This window comes from Hyaena hyaena, unplaced genomic scaffold (genome assembly GCF_003009895.1).
Source record: "Hyaena hyaena isolate Hyena2069 unplaced genomic scaffold, ASM300989v1 scaffold_30, whole genome shotgun sequence".
Taxonomy (NCBI): Eukaryota; Metazoa; Chordata; class Mammalia; order Carnivora; family Hyaenidae; genus Hyaena; species Hyaena hyaena.
Window position 1 is genome coordinate 1,287,576 of NW_024080662.1, and position 19,387 is coordinate 1,306,962.

Below are 19,387 nucleotides of genomic sequence, written 5' to 3' on the forward strand. Positions count from 1 at the left end.
CCTGAACTTGGCAGATTTTTATTATATTAAATCACAAAATATGCTAGAAGAGCATGCTTTCACACATGGAGGTGAGCCTGGGGTGGCATTAAAATAAAGCCTAACTCCAGCTGGTCACACAAGTTACCACACACATGCTTTGCATCAGGCACTACTGAATTGGGAGCTGTGAGCACAAACAGAAGTTCTGGCCTAAGGAGTAAGGGCTCATGGGGCCAGCCCCCAACCCTGGGAGTAATAGAGAAGCAAACTCTGAGCTCCGAGATCCTTCAGCTTTGACCTCCCCAAGAACTGAACTCCAGATTTGTCATGGGATAAAGCAAAACTAAAATCACCAACTAGGTAGGCAGCTTGCTGATAAGTAATGTTAGTAGCATTCAGAGGTACTAAGACTGACATAACATGACAGTGATGTGCTAGGTAGAGGCCCAGCCACCTTTCTATTATTCGTTGTACAGACCCCATCTCCAGTGCCCTTGCCCCCAGGCCTAGTATAGTTGCAGCCAGATAGGCCAGAGTATGAGACCACAAAACACTCCCACTTCATCCAAATGCGTAAAGTCCAAGCAGTATCTAGGAGTATGTGTAGCCCATCTTGGGTGGTGTCGAACAGTTCTACAGGCCACCTGGCTCCACCAGGAAGCAAGTGCAAGTGAACCAAGTCTCCCTGAGGAGGAAGCACCTGTTACCCCAGCCTCCTCTGTCCCCAGCATGTAGCTCTGCCTGTGTACATGTGTGTGTGAATCTAAAGAAGCCCTGGCCCCCTGAGCATCCCTTGCAGACTCATCATATATGCCTAAAGGCCAGGCGGAATGTTAGCATGCCTTGGCTCCCTATCTATACTAGTTGCTTAGGTTTCCTTCCCAACAATGTGTCTGTAGCATCACCCTCCATGTCCCTGGAGCACTTTGTCACACAACACACAAAGTATAATTACATGTGAGAACATCTTCCCCAACCATACTGGCTGTGAACCCCTGGAAGATAAGGACTGTGAGTACTCGTATGTAATAGATTATTAGCCAAATGAAAAAAAATGGCTAGTATTTGGTATTTTTCCATTCATTCATCTAAGAAATGCCTATTGAGAATTTGCTCTGTATAAAGGGCAAACAACACAATTAACAGCTAAATACTTGTGTATGGTTAAGACATCAGTGGTAATAGAGGAGGAAGAGGGGTGCCTGGCTGGCTCAGCTCTCAGGGCACCTGACTCTTGGTCTCAGGGTCCTCAATTCAAGCCCCATGCTGGGTGTGGAGCCTACTTAAAAAAAAAAAAAAAAAAAGAGAGAGAGAGGAGGAAGAGAAGACACTAGCCACACTGGGGCTCAGGATGCCATCCCCTCCATGCCCAATCAGAGCTGGCCTTCAGTAGTGGCATAACCAAAATGGAATCCATCCAACAGCATAAGTCTTTAATGTAGGAAAGGTGATTCCTAGTTTCTCTCTGAGATTCCTTCAGGTCTAATCCTTCTATAACAGAGGTTATAATGTCACTGATAAGGTGTTTAATTCTTCTAAAATGTATTTCTAGAGCATTTTATTGTTTCACAGTCCCCTGGGTAGGTTAAAGAAGCAAGACAAGAAGACAGACAGACAAGAAGGAAACAAAAATATTTCTCCCCAAAGAGACCTGTAATCAAAAGCTGCCCAATATATTTGTGAATACTTCTACACATCTCTGTCATTGCCAGCCAAGTGTGGACCAAGACTAGGCTGGGAGGGCCAACTGCAGTTAGGTATAGAGCAAGCCATACTGCCAGCAAGGCTAGAACTTTATGATTTGGAATCAAATAAAGCTTAAAGTTCACACACTCAGACATTACAAACTCTCAGCTGGGTCATCACCATCCAAGATCAAGCCTTTTTGTTCCCTCTAGCTGGCCTCCTGCTTTCCTTCCTGTTCTTGCAGCCCAAGCTGCCATGGCAATGGGTGGGTTATTCAGTTCCGGGGTTTGGTTATGAGGCCAAGTGAGTGCCCTACTAGGCCTAAACCTCTCCCTAGGGTAAGAGGCCCAACAGAGAACACAGCCCTGGTGCCAGGGTGTCTCCTGAGCTGAATCATGCACTTCCTCCCAAAGCCACAGGTTTCCCACAATAGTAGGGACACATGGGCCGATGTTGATGGTTTCCAGGCTTTAACATTTTTTTCGTTTTTTAAATGTTTATTTATTTTTAAATTTTTTAACATTTATTCACTTTTGAGAGACAGAGACAGAGCACAATCAGGGGTGGGAGAGAGAGAGAGACACAGAATCCGAAGCAGACTCCAGACTCTGAGCTGTCAGCACAGAGCCCTATGTGGGGCTCGAACTTGCAAACAATGAGATCATGAACCAAGCTGAAGTCAGATGCTTAACCAATTGAGCCACCCAGGAGCCCTAATGTTTGTTTATTTTTTAGAGAGAGAGACAGAAAGACAGAAAGACAGGGAGACACAGAATCCAAAGCAGGCTCCAGGCTCTGAGCTGTCAGCACAGAGCCTAATGTGGGGCTTGAACTCACCAACTGTGAGATCATGACCTAAGCTAAAGTCGGATGCTTAACTGACTGAGCCACCCAGACACCCCTGCAATCTTTAATATTTTAATCAAACTCACTAAAAACATTTTAAAACTTCGGAAATAATGATTTTCTGACTGTGAAGTTTCACTTTATTCCTTGCATTTTAACTACCGGCATCTTATAATCTTAGAATACATTTTTAGGAACTATCCATAATTAATGCATGATTTTTATAGCCATTTAATAGCACTGAGGAGATCCTGCCTTAAAAAGGTTTTCCAAAGTTTTCATATTTATAATTAGGTTTTGTCCCCTTTTCTAGTGGGGCTGAGGACTTGTCCTACTTCCTTAAGACTCTGACCCAGACCATAAACGGTATAGGAGAAATTGCTAAAAAAAGAAGAGATTAGCAGACACCCTCTAGTGTAGGTTCAGATAACCCAACTTTCTTTTTCCATAAATAACAGGGCTAAAGGTAGTGTTTCTCGTTTAACAACATTTTCAACAATTTCAAAGAACTTTCACAGAAGGGCACTCAGGTTGTCAGGCTTGGCTCCCAGATGCAGAACTATCATGTGGTGTTAACTCATCTGCAGGGGATTAACTGCTATGTGGTTATTCAAGGCCGTTTTAATTCCAGATCTATTTTCCCTTCCTATCTAGTCAACTGCCAAGAGGCCAGTGTTACCAGATGATTCGTGATGGGTGTTCCAGGTAATGCAAAATGAATTCGTGGTAATTTCAATTTGCCAAAACCTGACATAAAATTAGTATATCTGTTCAAATGACCTACCACACCCTGCCCAAGTCAGTGCTCCCTCCTCTATCCCCAACACCGAAGAATGCTCCTCTCTTCTCCCTCATTGCCATCTCTACAGTGAATGGTTCCTAATACTTCTCTGGGCTGCACCACTGTGGGTATAAAGCACCCTCAGCTATTTCCTCTCTGCCCTGAAAACTTTCATAGTTAGTATCTGTGGGCCATTAAAGGCAGAGTATATGGTCCTTCTGGCCTCTATTTTAGCTTCAGATCAAAGGTTCTTTCCAGCTTAACTGGTCTAATCCTCACTCTTTGATACTGCCCTGAATGTTCCAGAAATTGACTCCTGTAGTTTCGCTTCCTGTATCATGCACCATCATTTCTATGCTTAAGACCACACTCAAATGCTACACAAGCCAAAGGCTGCCTTTCACAGCTCAGGGTTCTAAAGTCTTTGGTTCATATTCTGTTTTTGGTTCATACTCTTCAACGGCACTTACCACACACAGTTTGACGCTGGGGTTATTTGTGTAATATCTCTTCTCCATTAGACTGTATGAAGTTAGGCACTGTGTCTTATTTTGGAGGACCGGAAGTGCTCGACATCAGCTGCCTGGCCTCCTCGCGGGCTTACTTCCCACTTTCTGAGGAGGGCTGTACTTTTTGTATGCAGGGTCGAGTGGAAAACAGCGTTCAGGACACTGCTTCTTGTTGCAGCAACAAATTAAGCAGCAGCTTGGGCACCTCATGTGGAGAACACATCTGGACCTCTTCTTCCCCCAGTTGCGATCGCCCCTCAGCGGCTGCTTGTCTCCCTGACTAGCTCAGTGAGGAGTGCTGGCGGAACTCGTCTGTGGGCCATGATTCTGGCATCTAGACTGTTTGAGACGAATGTTAATGACTAGACCACACTGTTGAGTGCCGGTCCCAAGGCGCTGATGCACACGGCACTCCCCCAAATCCCTGTAGGGTCTTCAGGTCAGGGACCTCGCTCCCACGTTTGGGCGGCTAAGGACTGGCCTAAGGTCTCCAGATGAAAGCTAGAAAAGCTAGGAGCAGGCTAACACACGGGCCCCGGTGGGGTGCCCGGGGGCAGGGGGGTATCTTCTATCAGTCACCTAGAGATGGCCGAGCAAGACAGAGAAAGGGGTGCGGAACAGCCATCCCGCGGGGCTGCCCACAGGGCAGGAGAAAAGCGCAGCTAGCTTCGCGGCGCCCGCCTCCTCTTCCGGCCCCCTCCCAGCTCCGCCGCGCATCCGTGGGAGAGGAACCGCGCGTGACAGGCGGGCTGAAAAGGAAAAGGCCAGCGGGCAGTCGAGGCCGCGGCCCGATGTGGGGTTTGGGAGCGCGCGCGCGCGCGTGCGTGTGTGCGTGCGTGGGCGCGGTCCACAGCACGCCGTGCGCGAGGCGGATGTCCGGGCCGGCTGGGCCGGGGCAGCGGACGAGATGGCGGAAGGTGGAGGCTGCCGTGAGCGACCGGATGCGGAGACCCAGAAATCGGAGCTCGGGGCCTTGATGAGGACCACGCTCCAACGAGGGGCGCAGTGGTGAGCGTCAGGCCCTCCGTTCCGCCGCTCAAGACCAGGGGCAGGGGCTCTCGTCCTCAGGCCGGACCCCTCTTTCCGGGCTTGGGTAGGGGCCGGGCGGGGGCGATGTTAGACCCTTGGAGGAGGCTGCCCTGAATCCTGTCCCTCAGGAGAGGAAAGCAGTATCACCTCTGGGAAAGAGTGAAGGTCGTCCCGCCCCATTCAGAACCCCAGAAGACGGACCCGGTGGGGGCGAGGGCTGCAGGATGAGGAGAAGGGGAACTTCAGGTTGTGAAGAACCCTTTTACCTTTGAGGACTTGCTGTGTGACCTTGAGCGAAGGCGACCACACCTCCCAGATCCCGGTTCCTTACTGTTAAAGCTAGGGTACCAATATCTGGCACCCCCACCTTTCGGGTTGAGAAGACGGTCAGAAGTGGATACTTTTGTAACTTGTAAACTGCCGAGCGGGTGCCAAGGTCAGAAGCTGAACAAATGTTTGAGAGGTCCAGGTTACTTTGGTAGTAAATAATTGTGGCAGCAGCGTTTCGGAGTGAGAGAAGAGGACAGATTAGAGCCTAGATAAAAAGATTAAAAGTTCAGAGTTTAGAAGAGCAAGTCTGAGACCAGAGGTTTCTTAATAAGTTGTTTAGTGGAAGGGAAGATACTTCTACTAGTGAGGAGATTCCTGGGTGGTCTTTCTCATGTGGGAGTAGAAAGCCAGGGCTTGGCTTTGCATTGAACTTGATTGAACATCCATTTTTAAGCAACTGTGGCTTTGTTGATAATGCCATTTACAGTAACAGAGGAATTGAGCAGGTGAGGGACACACTGGGATGAGGAGTTCAGATAGGGCTATACAGTATTCCTGAGCTGGCCAAGCTGTGAAATGTAGGGCAAACAGAGGAAGTTATCCTGTATAGGGGTGATATATGATGAATACTCAGTAGAACCAGAGGAAGTTTGAGACAGACTAAGATCACACACTAGAAGTATTTGGAGGGTGCTGTTCAAGGGGTTTGGAGGGAAAAGAGCGTTGTAGAGATTTGGATATATTTATGGATCCTTGTGGCCTCTGGGAAGCTGCCTGATCTCTGACATTTGTTGGCTATAAAAGGACTCACCAAGATAATTGTGCTTTTCTCCCCCCACAGATACTTCTCCCTTCTTCTGTCTTAGTTGTAAAACAGCATAGTGATACTTTTTTTTAAAGTTTTTTTTTGAGAGAGAGTGAGAGAGAATATGAGCAGGGGAGGGGCAGAAAGAGAGAGGAAGAAAGAGGATCCCAAGTAGGCTCTGCACTGTCGGCGCATAGCCGACTTGGGGCTCAAACTCATGAACCATGGGATCATGATCTGGGGCTAAACCAAAAGTCAGATGCTTAACTGACTGAACCACCCAGATGCCTCAACAGCATAGTGATACTTTTTAAATATAACCAGAGCAACTTAATAACTAGAGACTAGAAACTATTATATGTCATACTGAAACACTGTTGTATATGCATGTATATGTAAACACACACTTTTTTTAAACGTATAACTTTTTTTTAAAAAGTTATGAATTAATTTTTTGTTACAATATTTTTTATTACACACGCATATTTTTAATATCTTCTAGTTCTCACAGGACTATGGGAGTATATGGTGTTATCGCACAGTGTACCCAAACTATCTGTCTTGGACAAGGACCTCTATAAAGATCATTATGAATTTAATAACTTGTTTATTAGCAAACAAGATTTTACTCATAGGAGGACATTATTTATTAATTTTAAAAATGAATAGTAAATATTTTTTTTTTTTTTAATGTTTATTTACTTTTGAGAGAGAGACATAGAGACAGAGTGTGAGCATGGAAGGACAAAGAGAGGGAGATGCAGAATCTGAAGCAGAGAGCCTGAAGTAGATCTTGAACCCATGAACCGTGAGATCATGACCTGAGGCTAAGTTGGATGCTTAACCAACTGAGGCACCCTGGCATCCCAGGAGGACATCATTTAAAAAAGCCTTTTGAGGGCACCTGGGTGGCTCAGTTGGTTAAGCATCCAACTCTTGATTTTGTCTCAAGTCATGATCTCACAGTTTGTGAGTTTGAGCCCTGCATCGGGCTCTGCACTAACAGTGTGGAGTCAGCTTGGGATTCTCTCAATCTCTCTCTCCTCCTGCCCCTCTCCTATGTGCACACACTCTCTCTCTCCCAAAAAAATAAACAAACATTTAAAAAAATAAGCCTTTTGAAGCTAGTCATTTCCTTTTATTCATTCTTTATATACATATATGTGTGTGTATTTATTTATTTATGTATTTATTTATTTTTAAGTAGCTCAGTGCCCAACATGAGGCTTGAATTCACGACCCAGAGATCAGGAGTCTCATACTCCACTGACTGAGCCAGCCAGGTGCCCCTATTCATTTTTCCAGCAATCATTTCAGTTAATGGATTTTTGGCCTTTGTCAGATCCTCTCTACCATGTGAGGCCTGTTCCTGCTTTGTTCTTGAGTGTGTTTTTGAATGGGGACTGTGTGTTGCTCAGGTTGGAAGACCATAAAAAGAAATTAAGAGAGCAGTTGCAGACGCATACAACCTCAGCTTTTCTGGTAGAGTAAATTTTTGTCTGTCTCTAGGTATCTTATTGACAGCCGGTGGTTCAAGCAGTGGAAGAAGTATGTGGGCTTCGACAGCTGGGATATGTACAATGTGGGTGAACACAATCTGTTTCCTGGTCCAATAGATAATTCTGGACTCTTTTCAGGTATAGTATCCCATTGCTTTTCTTTTCTTTCCTTTTTTTTTTAAATTTTATTTTTAATGTTTATTTTTGAGAGAGAGAGTGAGCAGGGGCGGGGCAGAGAGAGGGAGACACAGAATCTGAAGCAGGTTCCAGGCTCTTAACTTTCAGCACAGAGCCCAATGCAGGGCTTGAACCCAGGAACTGTGAGATCATGACCTGACCCAAAGTCAGATGCTTAACTGACTGAGACACCCAGGCATTCCCCCCCCTCCCCCATTGCTTTTCTAACTGAAGTAATCACCCATGCAGTGGCCTACAGTGGTGTTTATCAGTAACATGGACATCGTGAACCTAACTTTGCTACTGTGAGGGGATAGAAACAAATATCCTTGATTTGTATCTATCAAAGAAGTCTTTGTAGACACTCAGGGAGAAGTTAAGCTACTTTTTTCCTAAACGAACTGCTTCTAACAAGAGCATGCTTCCAGTATTTTTCTTTTTGCAAATTATTTCTGCCAGAGATGTCACATTATAGATTAGCATGTGGAATGGAAAGAAATAGGATATCATTTTGAAATTGCATCTGGAATCTGAAATTTGGATACCAGAATATTCTGTGTTGTGTTCGCTTCGGCAGCACATATACCAGAATGTTCTGTGTTAACCTTTGCAGTGGAACAAACTGTAGGCCTGTCTCATCCATCAAGCATTCCAGTGATGGTTGTTTGTTACGGAAGTAGTGTGAGGAGAGGTGGAAAGTAGAGTTATCATCACAATCAGTTCCCGGTGGAAGATGTGACTGAAAAAGTGATAAGTGACCTACCAGAGCTGGGCTTATACCTGTAGATGCATTGAGATGACAGTCCTGCTTTCTTAGGCTCTGTTCTGCCTAGCTTAAGACTCACTTGCAAGCAGGGCAGAGGTGATTTGTCGATTGTGCCCCAAATCAGAGCAGCAGCAAGATAGACCATGCACAAAGATTGATCCAAGTACCTAACACTAAGCTGGGTGTTTTTAAAAATGAACATGCTTTGGGCTCCTGGGTGGCTCAGTCAGTGGAGCGTCTGACTCTTTTTCAGTTCAGGTCATGATCCCAGGGTTGTGGGATCAAGCCCCACATTGGGCCCCACGCTGAGTGTGGAGCCTGCTGGAGATTCATTCTCTCTCAAAAAAAAAAAAAAATGCTCAGACTTGTTTTAGGGGAGGTCTAAGTGACATGATGAATAGTTCATGTACTTTGTTTCCTGATGTAGGTCACCGATGGTGGGATCATACCATGAAGTTGCCCAAGGGAGCACAGCAGTGTATTTGCACTTTTCCTTCACCCCCCCTTTTTTATTTTATTTTTTTTCTAGTAATCTCTAACTCCAACATGAGGCTTGGACTCATGACCCTGAGATCAGGGGTTGCATGCTGTACAGACTGAGAGGGGGACAGAGGATACAAAGCAGACTCTGCACTGACAGTAGAGAGCCCAGTGCAAGGCTCAAAGTAGGATGCTTGACCGACTGAGTCACCTTGGCATTCCCCCTTTCTTTCTTGAATAAGGTTTTTGGGTTTTTTTTAATGTTTATTTATTTTTGAGAGGGAGAGAGAGAGTCAGAGCATGAGTGCGGGAGGGACAGAGACAGAGAGGGAGACACAGAATCCAAAGCAGGCTCCAGGCTCTGAGCTGGACACAGAGTCCAACATGGGGCTCAAACTTGGGAATGGGGAGATCATGACCTGAGCTGAAGTCGGATGCTCAGCCAACTAAGCCACCCAGGTGCCCTGTGAATAGAAGATTTCTTAATGCTTTTAAGAGTACTAGTGATAAGAATCCTAGGGCTGGAGGGACTCTCTGAAGTCATTTTGGATGCTTTTCAGCTAAAGGAAGGCATTTTTTCCATGGTCCCCCAATTTGATGTCATTTGGCTTTGAAACATTTGCTGTGTGCTTAGGAAGTGAGAAGTACATTCTGTTCAGACCCTGCTTTCTTGGGACATTGACAGTACAGAAATGACTTGTCTCATGATCGAGGGTCACCCCTTAGTTCCGAGGCTCTCAGTCACCTGTCAGTCCAGTTGAGCTGCCTTTCCCTAGAGTCATGAGTGGCTGAACGGAGCTCTTGGAAGTGGGGAAGGATGGGGTACGGCATATCCTTGTTTATGTTGTCTACAGAGCACACCTTTTCTCATTTCCACCTCTGCCCCTGCTGTCTACCAGTTGGAATCCCTGTGCTTAGGCCAACCAGTGCTCTCCTTTCCCACCTTTATTTGCCACTCTCTGGAAGAAATTTGGAGACTAAATCCTCAATTCAAAACCCCTGTGTGATTTTTGAGCATGATGCCTTTATTTTATTATTATGTTTCTTTATTATTTAAAAAATTTTTTTATGTTTTTTATTTATTTTTGAGAGTCAGAGAGAGACAGCGTGAGCAGGGGAGGGTCAGAGAGAGAGGGAGACACAGAATCTGAAGATCCAGGCTCTGAGCTAGCTGTCAGCACAGAGCCTGATGCAGGGCTCAAACCCACAAACCCTGAGATCATGACCTGAGCCAAAGTCAGACACTTAACTGACTGAGCCACCCAGGCACCCTGAGCATGATGCCTTTAGACTGATCCAGTTTTAAGTGAAATTTGAAATTTCCAGTTAAGTGAAGTCGAAATTCCAGTTATGTGTACTGCATTTGTACTGTCGTGTCCAAGAATGACATGTTTGGGAAAGTCATCATGAATCTTACAGGGGAAAATGCCCTGTGGAAATGCTGTACTTGGGGATGCTGCTGCTGTAAGCTGTATGTTCTTTTCCCACATTTAAAGGTTTCTGGCTGTTGCTAGGCACAGTATGGATGGCCAGATCTGTATGGTGCTTAGTGTTGGAAATGAAGAAGGGGTGTCTCCCCCAAGTAAGACAATAAGCAAATAATTTCTGTGAGATTTAATTTATAAATCAGAAAAAAGTTTGTTTTTAGGTTGTCAGTGTCGGGGGGAAGCTTTTGTCTCAAGCAGACTGATACCAGTGGATCATCCTTCTGTTTCTTAAAATTTTTTATTTTATTTACTTCTGATAGAGAGAGACAGACAGCATGAATGGGGAAGGTCAGAGAGAGAGGGAGATACAGAATCTGAAACAGGCTCCAGGCTCTGAGCTAGCTGTCAGCACAGAGCCCGATGTGGGCCTCGAACCCACGGGAGATCATGACCTAAGCCGAAGTCAGACTCTTAACTGACTGAGCGCCCCAGGCGCCCCATCATCCTTCTGTTCCTGACAGAAAAGGCCTGGTTTGTCATTGTTAACAATCATGCCAGAGCTGCTGTTGAAAGTGGGTGGCTCATCAATTAGAAGTGTCCACCTTTTTTTTTAAATTATGGTAAAATACACATGACATAAAATTTATCACCTTGATCTTTTTTTAAGTGTACATTTCAGTGGTATTAAGCATATTTACATTGTTTTGCAGCCAATCTCCAGAACTTTTTCACCTTGCAAACCTAAAACCCCACACCTAGTTAAGCAGTAACTCCCAGCCTCCTTTCCTCTGAGCCCCTGGCAACCACCATTCTACTTCCTGTGTCTGAATCTGGCTACTCTGGATACCTCATTTAAGTGGAATCATTCAGTATTTGTTTTTCTGTGACTGCCTTATTTTATTTAGTATAGTATTCTTGGGTCCATCCTCATAGTGAGGTCAGAATTTCCTTCCCTTTTAAAGGTTGAAAAATATTCCGTTACAGGTATGTGCCACATCATGTTTGTCCATTCATCCATCTCTTTTTGGTATTCCTGTCCTCCACTGCTGTTTTAATTCCTTTCCTATTTCCTTGGAAATGAAAAAGGCAGACATGGATCAGGTCTGAAACTTGCTCTAAGGAAGGGCAGAAGAGCTGATGGGATAAGGTATAAACTGGTGTTGAGGGGGTAGGTGATGGGAAGCCCTGGTTACCTTGCAAACGCTGCTTATGGTTTTAGTTTTAGTTTTTAACTTCATCTGCCTTGAGTTAAAGATGAATTGCACCATTGTGGGTATGTCTGCTTTCCCAATTTTGTGACTTGTGCTACCATAGGAGTGGGTGTTGATGGGCACAGAGAGGCTCCCTTGGTGGGAGGTGATCAGTCTTCCCTTGATCCAGTTCCTTGATCCTCAGCTGAGGAAGTAGGTTTCAGATCGCAAACCTCCACTTCTGACTCCAGGTCATGTTGCCTGCCTGTGGTAGGTGTGAAGTGGACATTTAGCATGTTGGAGTGTTACATATGTTCTTCCTCCATAGGGGGTTGTCTTGCTAGGTTTTGACTTGAACTGTTGAAAACTAAGAATACCAAATGACTCTTGGTAAAATAAATTTGACTTCAATAACGTGATTGTTGCTTTCTTAGTAACTTTTTCAGGAGAAGAGGTGCCTGGGTGGCTCAGTCGGTTGAGCGTCTGACTTCGGCTCAGGTCATGACCTCGGGGCTCTGTGCTTACAGCTGGAGCCTGGAGTCTGCTTCAGATTCTGTGTCACTCTCTCTCCCCCTTTGCCCCTCACCCACTCAAAATCTCTCTCTCTCTCTTTCTAGAAAACAAACATTAAAAAACTGTTAAGTAAATCAGGAGATGATGTATATATTTTTAAGGTTTATTTTATTTATTTTGAGAAAGAGAGAGAGCGCATGTGTACAAGCAAGCAGGGGAGGAACAGAGCAAAAGGGAGAGAGGGTCCAAAGCAGGCTCTGCAGTGTCAGCATGCAGCCTGAAGTGGGGCTCAAACTCATGAACTGTGAGATCATGACCTGAACCAAAATCAGGAATCAGACTGTTAACCAACTGAGCCACGCAGGCACCCTGAGGAGAAGACATTTGACTTCAGTTAAGGTTCACTAAGAACGCTGTATTAAATAGTCATAATTAACAGTTTTAATTGTGGACTTTGGAAGCACTTTGAAAATGTAAATTGGAGGTTTTCTCTTTTATTCTTCTCCATTCAGTTACAGAAGAAGTACATGTTCATCATAAAATGTTCTGAAAGCATGGCTAAAGATGGCTTTCAGGTCTGCTCTGTGTTATGTCCAGAGACAGAATTTTGGAATTTTGTACCTGTTCTTATAAATAATTCTCTTGTTTCTGAAAATTACATAAGAATCCTATAAAACAAACATTTCTTGGGAGAAGAGCAGTGAGTTATGAACTGTTTTCTTTTTTCAGATCCGGAGAGTCAGACCTTGAAAGAACATTTAATTGATGAATTGGACTATGTATTGGTCCCAACTGAGGCCTGGAATAAATTACTCAACTGGTATGGCTGTGTAGAAGGCCAGCAGCCCATTGTCAGGAAAGTGAGTACATGAATTGTCATAGCTGTTGGTCAGTGTCTGCGAGTGCTTCCTGGGGGACACTGACTGGTGTTGGTTTCCTAGGGTATTAGATGTACCTAAGTGGTCAAATAGAGGTGTTTGAGGCCTTGTTTCTGGTTCCCTTTAGGGAATTGTGATCGTGAGTGGTGAAGTGAGGCTGCTCTCACTTGGGGTATTACAGTGAGTGGCCTCTAAATATCAGAGCTGCCTAGTGGCTTGGGTTGTATCCAGCAATGCCATAACAGCACTTTCTGGAGGGCTGTATGAGAGAAAGTTGACTTGGGGTCATAGGGACCTACAGTAGTGTACTGCTTCCTGTTTATCTTAAAACTTTTCTGATACTGCTTTTTTCTCTGTGCTTAAGAGTCTTTGGTTCACTGTCTAATATATCAAAAAGCAGGTGTTTATAAGCCAGAGAAGAATAGCCTCTTGAGGAAAAGCAGGCTATGGTATAGACACCCAGATTCTTAACCCCTCTGGTAGATAGGAATCACAAGAAGACTGCCTACCTTGACTTCCACAGTTGTTTGCTTGTCCTACCAAACAGGAAATCACAAGGGCCCACATGTCTGCTGATACGTAGGCATTGAGTAAATGTCTCACTCTGTCTGGTTTGTAGTTCCCTTTCTTAGAGTAGGAAAGGACTGCAGTCCTGAGGCCATGCTTCTAAGGATCACTGTTCAGGGCCAGAACTAACTTCTTTCTCCAGTTAGAAATCTGGGCCCCTAAGATGGGTTAAGAGATCAAAAAGTTGGGGGCGTGCCACTCTCCTGCAGATGTCTGCTAATGCCATACGGCAAGGGATCAGCTACCACAGGGATTTAACTGTATTCTCTAGATCTCTCGTTTGACAAACCTGCAAAGGAGACATCATGATCCTGACTTAGAGACAAACAATGCCTTCCCTGTTTTGCAGTGTTGTTCCATCTGGATGCTTTTCCTCATGGGTGGGAAAAAGATTTTTAAATTCCTAGGACGGATGCCAGTGGCTTTAAAAATCTGTACTTCTGATTCCCGAATCACTTAGGGAAGCTGATAAGTATGGATTCTGCCTTTTACCACTGATGAAACCTGTTGTTTCCAAGACTGGTGTGGAACCCCTGCTCCTTCCCCTGTGCCTCTTATTTGCAGGTTGTGGAGCATGGCCTATTTGTCAAGCACTGCAAGGTAGAGGTGTATTTGCTGGAACTGAAGCTCTGTGAGAATAGTGACCCCACCAATGTGCTGAGTTGCCATTTCAGCAAGGCAGACACAATTGGTGAGTAGTGGGAGAGTGCAGAGCATTGTGGCTAACGGGAGGGAAGCCAGGCACCGCCTTCAGAATTGTTATCCACGTAGGCTCAGGTTGTAGTTACCAGTCCTGATGTGGGAGCCTGCTCTCTTGTAGAGAGCCAAGCCTGAGAATCACGTTCTGTAGAACGCTGGGCATGGCCCCTGCCCATTTGACATATGGTGGTAAAGATGAGGAAATGCAGATTCAAAGATGTTAAAGTAACTTATTAAAAAAATCTCTGTGAGAAAGTGGCAGGGCTAGTATATGAAGCCACCTTGGTCTTAACTTCAGAGATAAATTTTCTCACCTTTCTGTGTTATTGATGTGCTATATAAATGGCTTCTCAAAGAAAGAGGAGCATAGGGAAAGTTTCTAGGTGTGTGAGGGTAAGATGATACCTGTGGAAGATGTTTGGCCTTAGGAGTCACCAAGGGGCTGAGGTCAGTCAGAACTTTTGGTCCGAAGCCCCCTGTGACCATCTGAACAGGAAAGAGGATGAGCATTTGCCCGGTACGGCTGCCTTTAGCCTTGCATCTGGTGAAAGCCTTGAGTGATCTTTCTGCTTGTCCCTAGCAACCATCGAGAAGGAGATGCGGAAGCTGTTCAACATCCCTGCTGAGCGTGAAACACGGCTGTGGAACAAATACATGAGCAACACTTATGAGCAGCTGAGCAAGCTAGACAACACTGTCCAGGATGCGGGGCTGTACCAGGGTCAGGTAGGAGGGCTCAGACCATGCCCCAGCAGGCAGCTCTGCCAGATCTCTGGTTCTGAGCGCAGCAGCAGTGAGGTGCTTTGCAGATTCCTTATACGGTTTTCCCTTTCACTCAGGTGCTAGTAATTGAGCCCCAAAATGAAGATGGCACATGGCCGAGGCAGACCTCGCAGTCAAAGTAAGTGAACTTTTTCTCCCTTGTGGCTGGGCACGCAGGTGTCAGAGAGACACTGTTTCCTAAAGCAGTTACTTGTTACTAAGACAGATTTTTTGGAGTCAAATGAAGAAACATTCCATTTCATATCCAGAGTGTAATCCTGGCCTTGGGTGAGCAGCGTGCTGGGCAGCTGTCTGAGGAAAGCTGTCAGGGTGTGTGAACAAGATGGGGAGCCTTTTCTTGTTGAGAATGAGAGAGGGAAGAGAAGCGTTCTGGATATGGGAATGCTTCTCTGCCAAGAGTTGGCTTTGTTTTTATCAAGGCCATTTATTTTCTCCACTTGTGGTGAGAGGCTTGGCTGGGAAAGAAGGCTCAGGCATGGGATCTTGTATGACTTAAAGGTAGTAGCTTGATCCCACCCCACTTTTTACCCATGGGCCTGCTAGTTATTGTTGCTTACTTGGGGAATTATTCTGCCAGAATTATTCTGCCACTAAAGTGGGACCCTAGGCACCTCTCTCAGGAGAGGTTTGTGGGCGGTGTGGAATTGTGCATGTCCTTAGAAGGGGAGAGAAAGGACTGATGAGTTTTTCTTATGGTAGGAGGTGGGGGGATCGTGTTTGTGGTCTGATGGTTATGGGGACAGTGTTGGTCTTTGCTCTCTTCCTTCAGTCAGGTCTTGGACAGGGACTATTTCATAGTGATGGGCTCATAGCTCCTTTGAGAATCATGAAACCTACCCGCTCTCTCTCGAGAAACACGCAAGAAGACAAGCATTTTGTCAACAGTCTCAAGGGTTTTACAGATAACCTAGCCATAGACTCCAGTATGAGAAACCCTGGTCACCACTTCCTGACAAATGACAAAATGGCTGTGGTGGCAGAATAATGCCCCCCTCCATGTCCACATCCTAATCCCTAGAACCTTTGAATATGTTAGGTTACATGGCAAAAGTGATTAAGATGTGATTAAGGGTCTTGAGATGGGGAGATTATCCTGGATTATCTGGATGGGCCCAGTGTAGTCACAGGATGGATGAGGGAGAAAGGAGAGTCAGAGAAGATGTGAGGACAGAAGCAGAGTCAGTGATGAAATGGGAGAAAGACTTCACTGGCCATGGAATGTGGGCAGCCTTTAGAAGTCCCTAGAGCCTCCACAAAAGAACACAGCTCTTGATTTTTAGCTCAGTGAGAGTCATTTTGGATTTCTGGCTTGCAGAATTGTTAAGATAATAAATTTGCATTTTGTGTGTGTGTGTGTTTTTAATATATAAATTCAGTTTATTCATAAATCTGTGTTGTTTTAAGCCAGTAAATTTTTGGTAATTTGTGACAACAGTAATCAGAAGGCTAGCCTAGGCTGCTGACTCCCTTCTTGGAACTGGAAATGCCACAGAACTGAGAGAAAATAACATAAAAACTGTGAGGAACCCCTGGGGAGACAGAGGTGGTTGGATTCCAGTCTGTGAGGTAGGATTGACAAGAAGAGGCTCGAAGCACTGGTCAAGGGAGACTGTTTGAGTTCTGCCTTTTTATCTTCCCAGTGCTGCTGCTCCTCATCCTTTCTACACCCTGAGGTCCCAGATTCCAGTCAAGGGAGATAGCTTTTGGAAAAGAACAGTATCTTCTTGTATTTGCCTAAAGGTTAGAGTCTCCCTGCAAAATGTATCCAGTGGCTAGTGGGCCCAGAGTGGGATTCCTGAGGTACACTCCCTTCCCCACTCCCCTAATGGCACCAGATACTGTTCTAGATACTGAGGATACAGCAGTAAACAAAGTCTCCATCCTCAAGGAGAAGTAAAATGACAAGAAAAATCCACATGGGGAAGAAATCAGGGAAGAATATCAGCAGGTGCTAGGCCCTGGGAAGAGGCAGATTTAAATAGCATGATGGGCAGGCCCCACAGAGGTGCCATTTGAACATGGTCACGAAGGAGGTGAAGGAATCAGCAGTGAGCGGAGTCCTTAATAAGAATTACATTGTGAAGCTAAAACATGGAAAGAGCCTAAGTGTCCATCAACAGATGAATGGATCAAGAAGACGTGGTTTATCTATACCATGGAATACTACATGGCAATGAGAAACAATGAAATCTGGCTATGTGTAGCAACATGGATGGACCTTGAGGGTGTTATGCTGAGCGAAATAAGTCAGGCAGAGAAGGACAAATATCATATGTTTGCACGTATAGGAGGATTAGGAGGAACTTGATGGAGGAACAAGGGGGAGAAGAAGGGGGGAAATGGAAATTCAAGAGAGACTCTTGAATGCTGACAAAAACTGAGGACTGATGGATGTGGGGGGGAGGGGGGGATGGGCATGGAGGAGGACACTTGTGGGGATGAGCACTGAGTGTTATGTGGAAACTAATTTGACAAACTATTTGTAAAAAAAAAAAAAAAAAAAAAAGAATTACATTGTGAGGCAGAGGTGCCAGCAGCAGTGGAAGTTCTGAGGCAGAATCAGGCTGTGTTGAAGACCGACAGGAGTTTTTTGTGGCTTGTGCCAGGAGGGATGGCAGGAGGTTTCAGGGGAAAGGTGGTAGGCCCCGTTGACAGTGTAGACTCTGGATTCTAGCTGTGCCTCTGGGGGAGTTAAGGAGCTTCTTGGAGGAGGTGTGGTAAGGGGACGAGTAGTATGGTCTCACCCGGTTAACAGCTCAGAGGGAGCCATGATGAGAAGCTGACTGGTATAGTCGCAATGAAAGGAAAATGGCCAGATTGACAGCCTGTGCTAGTGGGAGCATAATTCAATGTTCCCAGCTTCATAGGTGGATGGAGTAAGCATAAAGAATACCATCAAGGAAAAGAGGAGGTGGGTACATGAAAGGAACAAGGGGGCATTCTTGGGAACAAAGAATTCAGGAGATGAGTTGAGTAGGAAAATGGATGTAGCTGAAGACTGAATGAACAAGTTGAAGAGTTAAGTTGAAGAATTCTAGAAGGCATTAAGAGGGATGAGATGAAAGATAGGAAAAGCAAAATGCTATAGGATGGGGGTCAAAATGTCAGTATTCATATCTCAGAAGCAGAGAGGAAATGACTGGAGCAAGGGGAAGAAAATATTTGAAGATTAAATGACCAAGAGTTTCTCAGAGATCATAAAAGAGTAAAGATATGAAATTTAAAGAATGCTAAACATGACAGATGGAAGGAAGAAAGCCCACGCCTAGGCACACTAGAGTAAAAGTTTAACAATGAAGATGTAGAGAACATTCCAAATCTTGTTGAAAGAAGTCACAAAGGAGTAAGAAGCAGATTAGTATCAAACTTCTCAGTAGTAACAGTAGATCTAAAAGATACTTTGTCAGTGTCAAAATAACTTTCTTAAAAAAATACACACGTGTGTGTGTGTGTGTGTGTGTGTGTGTATGTATTTTTTAACGCTTATTTATTTTGGGGGAGAGAGGGTGTAGGGTAGAGGGAGAGAGAGAGAGAGACAAAGGCAGAGAGAGAGAGTATCCCAAGCAGGCTCTGCACTGTCAGCACAGAGCCCAATGTGGGGCTCGAACCCACAGTGAGATCATGACCTGAGCCAAAATTAAAAGTTGGATACTTAATCAACTGAGCCACACAGGTGCCCCAGAAGTAAAATTTTAAAAGCAGAATTTTATATCCTACTAAACTATTACTTAAATGTAAAGATGAAATAATTTTTTCTCTAGCATAGATGACCTTGGAAGGTTTTCCACACAGAGCTCCTGTGTGGAGGAAGTACTGTTATAGCCCAGGCGCTTGCAGTAAGATCTCTAATATGTGAGAGAGAGCACACACCTAAAGAAGTATTCTGTTGGCCAGAAAAGCAAGGGCTTTGTGATTTTGGAGTAAGCAAAGATTTTTGTCACAAGACAAGAGAGAAGACACAGTGCCACAAACCATGGAGGAGAAAATGGATAAAGGGGGCAACTTTTAAGTTAAGAACTTCTGTTCATCAAAGAGTAAAAAGGCTAGCCACGGGGTGAGAAAAGATAACTGCAATACATATATTTGACAAATTGTATCCAGAAGTTGGAAGAAATGCCTTCAAGTCAATAAGAAAAAGTTAGACAACTCCATTAGAAGAAGGGGCAAAAAATCTGTAACAGTTATTTTATAAAAGAGGATATCCAGATGGCTTGCAAGCTTATGGAGAGGTGTTAACCTCAGCAGTCATCCAGAGATGGCAAATTAAAACCACAGCACAGTGCTTCTGCACACATACCAGAATGGCTTAGTGAAAAAGATGGACAGTACCAAGTGATGTTGAGGTGTGGAACACCCCAAATTGTTGGACCTTGCTGATGGGCCATATAAATTGGTGTGATTTTAGAAGACTTGGCAACACATACTAAATGAGGAATTTTGTGTATATTTTCTACAACTCAGCGATCCACTCCTAGGCATATTGCCAACAGAAATACATCT

General features: G+C 44.7%; 1 protein-coding gene across 3 annotated transcripts in view; it reads left to right on the top strand.

Annotated features, from left to right (window-relative positions):
• The first annotated feature begins 4,671 nt into the window (after positions 1-4,671).
• Positions 4,672-19,387, top strand: part of USP4 (ubiquitin specific peptidase 4) — a 44,734-nt gene continuing 30,018 nt past the window's right edge. The window contains exons 1-6 of one of the 3 annotated variants that reach the window (XM_039228036.1): positions 4,672-4,812; positions 7,418-7,545; positions 12,690-12,820; positions 13,970-14,096; positions 14,685-14,830; positions 14,944-15,005. In XM_039228036.1, the coding sequence (XP_039083967.1) occupies positions 4,712-4,812; positions 7,418-7,545; positions 12,690-12,820; positions 13,970-14,096; positions 14,685-14,830; positions 14,944-15,005 (695 nt within the window). In that variant the 5' untranslated portion in view covers positions 4,672-4,711. The remainder of the gene's footprint in view (positions 4,813-7,417; positions 7,546-12,689; positions 12,821-13,969; positions 14,097-14,684; positions 14,831-14,943; positions 15,006-19,387) is intronic. The other 2 variants (XM_039228034.1, XM_039228035.1) reach the window with 2 other exon arrangements.